At 58.3% G+C, this 10,482-nt stretch overlaps 1 protein-coding gene across 1 annotated transcript in view; it reads left to right on the forward strand.

The window, feature by feature from the left end:
• Positions 1–5,014, forward strand: part of TRIP13 (thyroid hormone receptor interactor 13) — an 8,967-nt gene extending 3,953 nt beyond the window's left edge. Inside the window, exons 7-14 of the mRNA XM_004698412.3 lie at positions 199–271; positions 2,041–2,104; positions 2,565–2,651; positions 2,774–2,880; positions 3,407–3,560; positions 3,939–4,051; positions 4,375–4,444; positions 4,670–5,014. Of these exons, the coding sequence (XP_004698469.2) occupies positions 199–271; positions 2,041–2,104; positions 2,565–2,651; positions 2,774–2,880; positions 3,407–3,560; positions 3,939–4,051; positions 4,375–4,444; positions 4,670–4,765 (764 nt within the window). The 3' untranslated portion in view covers positions 4,766–5,014. The remainder of the gene's footprint in view (positions 1–198; positions 272–2,040; positions 2,105–2,564; positions 2,652–2,773; positions 2,881–3,406; positions 3,561–3,938; positions 4,052–4,374; positions 4,445–4,669) is intronic.
• Positions 5,015–10,482: the final 5,468 nt, after the last annotated feature.

Consider the following 10,482-nt stretch of genomic DNA (forward strand, 5'->3'; position numbering starts at 1 on the left):
TGGTGGTGCTGTGGTTAAGCCATCAGCTGTTCTCTGGAAGGTCCGCAGTTTAAGCCTGGCAGCTGCTCTGCTTCCCAAAAGATGTTTAGCCTTGACAACCCCACAGACAACAGGGGCTTGGGGGGTGGGGGTGCTCAGGGGTGACCCCAGGATAGCGGGTGTGGTTTACATTTGTTACATCTCTGGATTCTGCCACAGGTCCCCCGGGGACTGGCAAAACCTCCCTGTGTAAAGCGCTGGCCCAGAAGTTGACCATCCGGCTCTCCAGCAGGTAACTTGGAGGCTGGAGGGAGCAGGCCTGAGTGGGAGTGGGGACTCTGTTCTCCTCTGCCTGTGTGGTTGGGGTTGTTGGGGGCCATCGCAGCGGCTCCAGCACACCTCGACCCCATGCACAGCAGGAGGAGGCCCCGCTGGTCCTGCACCGTCCTCGAGATTGGGACAGTTCAGCCCATTGTTGCAGCCACTGTGCCGGTCTCCGACTTCTGGAGGGTCTTCCTCTTTTTCTGGACTCCCCCGATTTACCGAGCATGGTGTCCTTCTCCGGGGACCAGTCTCTTCTGGCGACATGGTCGAAGTACCTGAGACAGTCTTTGCCTCTAAGGAGCACCCTGGCTGTCCCTACTCCAAGACAGATCTGTTTGTCCTGGCAGGCCCTGGCCTTTCAGTGTTCTCCAGCACCACAGTTCAGATGCCTCAATTCTTTTTCCGCTGTCCTGATGCACTGGGCAGCTCTTGTATGCCCGTGAGGCGGTGGGTCAGGCCCCCCCGAGTCCTCACATGCCAGCCTTGCTCTTGAGCACTGTCAAGCCAGTGCTGCACATTGACCCGTGACTGTACTGGGACTTCCTCTGTCCCACCCTGGCCTTGCTCCATCCACTCTCCCAGGGTCGCAGTGCAGAGTGCCTCCAGGCGGTGTCGTGTGGCGCCGCCCCCCCCCCACCCACACACACACACCACATACACACTGTCGCCACCGCCTGCTGTGGCTTTAGGGATTCATCTCCATTTCTAGGTCTTTCAGGCCAGAGGGACAGTCTGGTCCCTGTCGCTCGCTTGTGCCAGAGAAGGGGGTCCTGTGAGATTCCTGGAGGAGAGAGTCCTGGGAGACTAGCTCTGGCTGTCTGCTCTGTTTCTTGGGACAGTTTTGACTCCCAGAAACTGCTTTACCCAACCTTCTGTGTAACGGGCAGAGATGGCCCTGGTTCTGACGCAGTGGCTGTGTCTGCTTGCTACACGTGGAGAGGCCGTCACAGGAAGGCTGGGTTTCTCGTACACAGATGTGGGCACGTAGAAATGAGTGTCGGTAGTGGCCTTGGTGTCCCGCTCCTGGTGACCCACGTGCAGGAGCTGCTCCACGTGCTGTTCAAGGCAGTGACCTTTGGGGACAGGAGGCCGTGCCCACAGTTGTTGGACCAGTCTACTTCGCTGGATGGGCTGGCTCCGTCCTCCTTTCCTGTTTCGCTTAACAGGATTAGCACTGGTCTGTGTCCTCTGGCTGTTCACACGGGAAACCAGAGGTCGGCTTTGGAAAAGGTGGCTTTTCTCCTGCAGACTTTGACCTGGGAGCCAGCAGAGTGTCCTCGTACCTCTGCCGTGGTGGCTGTGTCTTCCCCCAGCAGGCCCCGATGCCACCTCCAGGGATCTGAGGCAGGGGCAGGCTCTGCTTCCAGCCTGACTGGTGGCTCCTGGCGGTTCAGCAGAGGGCTTCCAGCCAAGTTGTGCCGCTGCTGTTGGGTCTGTTGTGTTGTGCTGGTGAGGCAGCCTGAGAAGCGCCTCATGTCAGTCATGCTCTGACGCAGGCCACGCCGACTTCACATGCAAAGTTTAATCTGCCCCCACCCACAGTTCCGGTGACATCTGTCTGGTTTCTCGTCAGTACTCACCTCACAGTGTGCTGGCACCTCAGTGGCTCTAGAGGTCCCGGTGCTGGTCAGCCCCCTGCTGGAGTGCAGAGTGCTGAGCCCCGGGGTGCTGCACCGGACGGCGTGCAGCTAATGCGAGGAAGACCTTCTAAGCCCCGCTCTCCCCTCCCCATCGCAGGTACCGGTACGGCCAGCTGATTGAGATAAACAGCCACAGCCTCTTCTCCAAGTGGTTCTCAGAAGTAAGCTGGTTTTCGCTCGGTCTGTGCACGAGTGCCCCAGCAGCTGCGGCTGCGAGCTCGCTGTGTTAGGGAGCGGTGAGGTGGGGGAGCAGGGAAGCCAGTGGAATTCGGGGGTGCCAACTGCGGTCAGAGGACCAGGAGCTGAGCAGGAATGCAGCTGGGCTCTTAGCCGAGAGCCTGGGCAGAGTCGCACCCCCACGCCCCAGGTGGTGAGTCTGGCTGGGGGCACGAGCTCCGATGACCCTGCAGCACCTGCTCGGGCTGAGGCCAGCGAGTCCCAGTGAGGTGTCCAGGTGCCAGGGCCTGAACTGGAGCAAGCACCACTGACCAGTCTAGCTGAATGGGCTCCTGACACAGGACCTGTGGAGTTGAAGGCCTTGGGCGTCTGAGGGAGGTGGGCTGTGGGCCTGGGGAAGCCTGGCCTAGACTCTGTGCCACATGGAGAGTGTGCCGCTTATAGAGTGGCAAGCTGGTGACCAAGATGTTCCAGAAGATTCAGGATCTGATTGACGACAAAGATGCCCTCGTGTTTGTGCTCATCGACGAGGTGAGCCCTCTGACCCCTGACCTCCCTGCCCTTTCATGCCACGCCGCCGCTCCCCAGCCCAGCTCCACACCCCATCCTGTCCGCCGCCCTCCCCGTTCCCCTGACCATGTGCGTCCCTGTAGGTGGAGAGCCTCACCGCTTCCCGAAACGCCTGCAGGGCTGGCACAGAGCCCTCGGATGCCCTCCGCGTGGTCAACGCCGTCCTGACCCAGATAGACCAGATCAAGAGGTAGCACAGTGCCTAACGGTGCGGAGCCCTGCTCCGTGGCTCTGACCCAGAGCGAGGCCGCTCGGAGAGGTCTGGAGTCCCCGGTTCTGGGGGCTGAGACCACATCAGCCTCGGGGAGGCCCCTCCCTGTGATCTCTGCCCTGATAGCCGAGAGTCCCTGGCGTCCCTGGGCTAGTGGGGCCCCTGCCATGCATGTCGCCTGTCCCCAGCCCATGTCTGCATCCTCTGCATGCTCAGAGGATAGCGTTAGGGCCCACTCCCCTCTGGCATGACCTCGTCCACGTGAAGAAGAGCCAGGCCAGTGTGTGTGAGCCTCAAGCCCCCAGACTCCAGTGTCGTCCTGTGCAAGGACCACCGTTCTCTGCCCGTGGGCTGTGCCGTGGTGCCTGGCGTGTCACTGTGATGCTGGAAGCCGTGTCACTGGTGTGTCAGCTAGCAGCAGGGGCACCCGTGGCAAACAGCTTCAGCAGATCCTCCAGGCTAAGACTAGGCTGAAGGACCCAGCTGTCGGCATGTGTGCCCACAGGCACTCTAACGTCGTGATCCTGACCACGTCCAACATCACTGAGCGCATCGACGTGGCCTTCGTGGACAGGGCTGACATCAAGCAGTACATTGGGCCTCCGTCGGCAGCTGCCATCTTCAAGATCTACTTCTCGTGCCTAGAGGAGCTCATGAGGGTGAGCCCCAGCTCCGAGGTCCCCTCAGTTCCCAGGGGCCCGGCCAGTGTCGGGACACTGAGCCGGGCTCTGGATGTCTCGGCCAGTTGGGTTGGTGGTGTCCTCACTGGACTGGGTGGGTCCTGCTTCTGCACCGGCCACAGGGCCTCTGTCCATCCTGCTGCTGCGTGCATCACAGATAGAGGCCAAGGCCTCCCCTGGGCACCCCAGCCCTCTGCATCTGCTTGTCTCAAGCCCCTCTCTGGTCCCCTGCCATAGCCTGCCAGCCCCTGCCTCTCTGGCCCTCGCCCCACTCTGATCTGTCCCCACCGTCTCAGGCAGCCCGCCCCTCCGCCAGCCTTTCTGACCTGCCCTATCTGCCCACCTGTCTGTCTGTAGTGCCAGATCATCTACCCTCAGCAGCAGCTCCTGACCCTGCGGGAGCTGGAGATGATCGGCTTCATCGAGAACAACGTGTCCAGGCTGAGCCTTCTGCTCAGTGACATCTCCCGGTGTGAATCCAGATTGCGGGAGTGCCCTGGGATTTGGGGGAAAGAGAGAGAGAGAGAGTGTGTGTGTGTGTGTGCAGCCTAGCGTCTGGCTCAGACAAGCTGAGGACGCCTGTGCTCTTGTCTCATGAGCCACGCGTGTCGGGCGGAGGGGAGGGGACAGGCAGCAGGCACCCCTCCTGGGCTTGGGCCACGGGGGTAGCTGCTATCACACTGGGTGACCTTAACTGCTTGGCATACTCTCTTCTGGGCCCGTGGGGAGGTGGTCGTCTAGGGGGGGTGCTTGGCTGCCAGCGCCCTCGTCCTTGACCGAGGTGTCCCCACAGGAAGAGTGAGGGCCTCAGTGGCCGTGTCCTGCGGAAGCTGCCCTTCCTGGCCCACGCGCTGTTCGTGCAGGTGAGCACAGCTGCTCCCCGAGGGGGTGGGGCCTGGCCTGGGATGGATGTGGGGGGCACGTGTCTACCTGCACCACACACACATCCCACTCCACCCCCGGGAACTGCGTGCTCATGTGTGTGTAAGGACCCGTGCCTCCTCAGCTCTGCTCACGTGTAACTGAGGGCGGGGGCGGGGCCCACCCCGAGCAGCCTGGCCGGAATCTGATCTCTCTGTTTCGGCCAGGCCCCCACGGTCACCATCGAGGCCTTCCTCCAGGCCTTGTCCTTGGCGGTGGACAGACAGTTTGAGGAGAGGAAGAAGCTCTCGACTTCCATCTGACCCTCAACCAGCTCCCTGCAGCACCCCACGGGGCCACTTTGTCCCCTCCCTGCCAGTGCGGACTTCACACCCCCACAGCCCCTGCCTGTGACCTCTTAGATGGCACAGTCCCACGGCCGCCCTGTGCTCAGGCTCCGTAACAGGAGGCGGGCCATCTCTGGGGACAGGCCAGCCTTGTCCTCTGTTGTCAAGTGTCCCCAAGGGCTGTCATTGAAGTGTCTCTGAAGAGCAGCCTCAGCCTTGCCCCCCATACCTGTCTGCACACAACACTAACCTGCTTTGTTACAGACAGGAGAGCACCCACTGCCTGGGGGCCGCACTCCTGTGGTGGGTGGTTGGCACCTCACCTCACCTCCAAGCCAGTAGATAAGCTGGGCTTGTCAGAAGTCAGCCCACTAGGGGGCAGCCACCGCCGGGGTCGGGATTCTGAGGTCTCGGAAGTTCCCACAGACTGGCTCCCTCCTGGTTCACAGAAAGACTTCTGTGGCCGCGTTTTCTGTTGGTATTCTGTAAGTTACGTCTGTTTTACAAGCCTGGCCACCGTTCGTTATTAAAGTACATTTTCCCAGAACCTCCCTGAGCATGGCTCGAACCTTATCAGAGTGCCGGCCGTGCTGTCCTTTCTCAGTGGCTGCTCCGGGTGGGTCGCTGCCGCCCTGGCTCCGGGTGGGCTGGGAGCAGGAGTCAGGGCCCAGTCCCTGTGACTGCCTCGGGCAGGGTTGGCCTGGGATTCCTGTGCATCTCACCATCATCCACCTTCTATCAGACCCTTAACGAAGCTGCTTGCCCTTGGCCGCCCCGGCCTGATGGTCACCGCTGAGGGGCCCAGAATTCTGTCCATCCTGCCAAGCTCCAGGAACAGCCTTGTGCCATCTTGAGTCCTGTGGGAGATGTCCCCACCGGGCAGCAATGATGAGATGGCCCTAGGATGCCCAGAGGGGCTGGTGGCCTAGGTGGCCCAGAGGGGCTGTCACTCTAGACTGCCAAGGACCCTCCAGCCTTGAAGTGGGGTGTGGACTGGGCAGAGGTGGGGACAGTGTGGTGCCAGGGCCAAACCCGAGGGAGGATGGGAAGGGGTTGGGGTAGAGTGGTGAGGAACCAGCCCCACCAGCAGAGCTGCTGGGTAGACGGGGATGAGGAAGGTGTGGGAGGTCTGCCCAGGCCCAGGGGCTGCTGAAGACACAAAGAGGGAGTGGGCTCGGGGTAGCCCAACAGGAGCTCGGGGGATGCAGGGGTCAGGTGGGGCTCATGTAGGGGAAACAGGCCAGTTCACGTGTATACACTTAAGTCACCCCTAGAACCATCCTGTCTTAGGATCCAAGCAGCCTGCTGTCTTGCTGGCCCGGGTGTCCAGATGAGCTGAGGTGTGTGGCTCAGCCTGATCACCTCTCAGGGTCCCATCTCTTGGCCCCATGCTGCACACTGACGGGCTGGGGACCATGACCCTGTGGTCCCCGCTCACACCAGCAGCTTCTTCCTTTTCACTCACTCTAATCATGCGCCTGCCAGCGTCCCCAGAGAGACCCATTCCAGGGGTCATTCTGGCAGGGGTGAGAGCGTTTCAAAATATCAACATCACCCATGAAGAAAGCAAAGGGTCATTAAAAAGACAAAGGATCAAAGGGGTGTCAGAAGAGACTTGGAACTTGCTCTTAATCGTAGAGTAGCGAGGCAAACGGAAGAAAGGATGAAGTCAAAAAACTGATACAAAATGTCAAAGGGCAGCTCGAGAAGATAGTCAAATAGTGTCATGAAGTGTGAAAGACCTAGAATTAGACCAAAACGGAGGGACACCCTCAGCATACCTGAAACAGAAACAAAAAACTCAAGCCTCGAGTTGCAACCTTAAAAGATTCTATGGGCAAATTTTTGAATAATGCAGGCAGTATCTGTGTTAGGCAGGGTTCTCTAGAGAAACAGAACCAGGACACTTAGGACTTTATATATAAGGATAGGTGCACACATCGAGAAGGAACGTAACAGCTAATTAAGCCACACAGCAATACAGAGGGCTCGCTTAGTTCAACTCACTTCTGTAGAGCAGTTAATATACTGGAAGCCCTTCAATTCACGTGGGCTGCTGGGTCCAAGGTCAAGGAAGCAGAGCTGAGGCCTCCCTCAGGCAAGGCAAGCTGAGTGCCCACAGGCAGCAAGCAGCAGAGTGAGGCACCAACAGCTCAGGAGCTTAGCGAAGCAGGCCTGGATGGGATATTGAACGCAAGCAATGCAAGGTGACAAGATCCGCCCGCCTCAAGCGGTGTACGCACCAGCAGCGTGGAGAAGGAACCTCAAGTGCTAATGACAGGATCCACAGGTTAGCCTGGCCCACAGGTAGTGTAGCTCACGAGCTGAGACAACTAGCTAAAAGAGCAGCACACTGGTCCAATTGCCAGAGAGCAAGAGAGACGGCGGCAGGCCTTGCAGAGCCATTTATCTCTGCCCTCCAAACAAACAGGCCTGATTAATCCCACATGTTCCTACCGGCCAGGTGGGCACAATAACCCCACCTACCCCAGCATCCAAAGATGGAAGGAATACACAGTGCCGTACGAGTCGACGTTTCAAGAGCGGGCATGTGAGCAAGAACAAGGGTACTGAAGGAAGTGCAGGCTGCTCTGAAAACAGCCACCAACACGCGCGGAAAACACAAAACAAAAACAAAACTCAAAAGAGCAGACGCCACACGAGACGCGCACACGGCTCTGCCACAAAAAAGGAGAACACAGACACGGCCAAAACACACCAAAAGACACACACAAAAACTGCCATCGAGTTGGTTCCAAGTCATGGCAGCCCCGTTAGAAAGCAGGGTAGAACTGCTCCTGTGGTAACTCTCAGAAGGAAGCAGAAAGCCTCATCTTTCTTCCTCGGAGTAGCTGGTGGTTTCGAACTGCTGACCTTATGGATGGCAGCCTCATGTTTAACCACGATGCCACCAGGGCTCCGATTGACTGGTAGAGATCCATATTTGTACTCATTCAAAGAAAGATGATCGGAGAGAATACTCAAATTTTAGAACAAATATTGATATTTCATGATGAAGATCATCCGCCAACAACAGTTGCAGCAGTGCGCTGACAGGAAGCTGCCGGGCTCAGGCCGGATGCAGAAGAAGACGTGGAGCAAGGGGTGTCAAGCGGGTGTCGGGTGGATGCTGGCAGAAAGCCGAGCACACCAGGAAGGTTTGACTTGTGTTTTGTTGAGGCATTTGACTATGCGGATCATAAAATACCATGGATAGTCTTGAGAAGAATGGGAATCCAGAACACTTCATTGTGTTCATGCAGAACCTGTACATGGGTCGAGGGGCAGTTTTAGAAACAGTAGGAGAATACTGGTTGCATGCCCTCATGATACGTATCCAATGTGTATGCTGAGCAAATGATTAGAGAAGCTGGGTTGTATGAAGAACATGCAGGATCAGGATCAGAAGGTTTATTAACCTGTGATATGCAGGTGGAACAACCTTGCTTGTGAACCCAGCACAATTCCCCGCACGTTGCCAGAGGCCCTGCAGAACCCCAGGTGGGCACTGGGGGTCCTGCACGGCCTGGGGACTGCCCACCTGGTGCTTAGGATGTGGCCGGCGCCTACCCACATGGGCCCTTGGATGCCCCTGATGAGGGGGTTGGGTACTGCAGTGGTGGCGGGACAGAGAGGATGCTGTGCCTCGGGGCAGTGTCCATCCCAAACCCCCTCAGTGGCAGAAGTGCTTCCCTCTTCAGCCTGAGGGCCAGCTCGGCCTGTGGACCTTCAGCTGCTGCTGCTGGACACTTCTCTTTGGGCTCACAGGGCCTCCTCCCCGCCCCATGGTCAGGGACACTCAAACCCAAACCAGCCGACAATACTTTCTCAGCCCCTGGCCTCTCCAGAGCAGGTGGCCAGGGGAGGGAATGCACAGGATGAATCTGGACAGCAGGGGTCCCCACCACCCTAAGCAAGGGAAGAGGGACTCCATGAGTAAGGTGATCAGATTGTAACATTGGTAAAGCGGGACACCATTGATAAAACTCATATCCTGGCAAAATAGCCACATGGCAGCCAAAAACCGTATGTATACCCTAGCTTGTCGTGCATTCTTTCCAAAAATCGGGACTTTTTAAAAACGCCGTGGGACGCGGGAAAAATTGTTAAAAATCGGGAAGTCTGATCACCTTATGAGCAGCTCACAGCCTGCCTTCCCGTCCAGGGCTGTATCCAGGGCACCACAGCCATCCCCAGGGCTGGCAGGAAGGTGTGACCTCAGGAGACACCTCCCCAAACTAATGCCCTTAGGACTCCAGCAGCCACGCTCTGGCCCAGAGGCTGAGCCTGAGGATCACTGTCCTCTCTGCAGCCATCTGTTTGGGGACGGCCAGGCCTTGGGGACAGCGCAGCACTGGCTAGTCCTGCCTCACCTGACTTTTCCTCTCCGCAAACTCAGGCAAACCCCCGGAGAGCCTTCCTGTAAGATGCGTGGGGGTTCCGGACTCGGGCCTGCAAGTGGGGCCAGCAAGCTCACTCCACAATGGCTCTCCATAGCTGGGGGACCTTGCCTCATTCAGGAGGCAGCCTTGCCCTCACAGATGTCTCAGGGACGGGCTCCAAGTCCGGGGCCCCTCCTCCAGCAGTGGCATCTTGACGTCCTGGGGAGGAAATGTGGATTTCTTGGGTTGGCATGGCCTTCCCAAGGGACAGCGAGGCCTACCCAGGCAGGAGGCAAACGCCACCTGCCACGTGTGACCGTTAGGCTTTATGTCACCTTGGCTGGGCCAGGACTCTCCTGTGATACGATGCGGCCTGGTGTGGTCGGCTCCATGACGAGACCTGTGAAGCATCCAAGCAGTTGTGGGCGAGTAGGGTGGGATGGTTCCCCCCTCGCCACTGACCTTATGCTTGAGCCACGGCTGCAGCCGCTGTGTCCACCCATCCCCTGGAGGGTCTTCCTCTGTCGCCGCCCCAGCACGTTCCATTGAACTAATACTGAAGGGATAGCGATCCTGTGTTCTGAACCAGCGATCGGGATTGCACGGTTGCAATGTCAACAACCGTCAGCATCGACGGCAGCCCTCGGATGCGCCCTGAGGAGAGTATCGCCTGCAGAGCCCTTCCCAGAGAGGCTTGGTTGATCCCTGGCTGGAAGTGTCTGGCTGCCCGTCCTGCTGAAAGGGCGCAGGGCAGAGGGAAGCTCTTCACACAGGGCTGAGCAGAGGACGGACGCCCCTTCCAAAGGGCTCACAGGGGCACAGTCCAGCAGAGGGAGGGCAGCTGCTGTCCGCCCACAGCCTGCGACAGGTTGGTCACAGGGTCTTCCGAGAAAAACGGCCCCTTCAATTTCTCCTCTGCTGGAGGACAATCGGCAGATGTCCGGGCCAGTTTGTATCCGGCTCACACTTTGGAACAGAAGTAAAGCCGAGGGCCGTGAGTTAAATTAGACATACAGGCAACGAAGTCGTCTATGCCCGGAGGGTAGACACATGCCAACTTGGTCAAAGGGAGAGGTCAGAGCAAGGTCAGCCAAAAGGGTGGCGGCCGGGGAAGAGCCTGGGAGGGGCCAGGTTGAGGAGCCACTGTGATAGACACACTCCTGTAATATTTATGAGACTCTACCCATGCATATACAAGGGTGCGTCAAGAAGTTCATGGACAAGTGAAGTGAAAAGATAATGGTGTTCCCACACACCCACTTTTGGAAGCCCCTCACCTACAGATTTGACAGGAGATTTCTGTAAGTGCAC

Source organism: Echinops telfairi, unplaced genomic scaffold (assembly GCF_000313985.2).
Source record: "Echinops telfairi isolate 266 unplaced genomic scaffold, ASM31398v2 ScPeMD7_7469;HRSCAF=8507_1, whole genome shotgun sequence".
Lineage (NCBI taxonomy): Eukaryota > Metazoa > Chordata > Mammalia > Afrosoricida > Tenrecidae > Echinops > Echinops telfairi.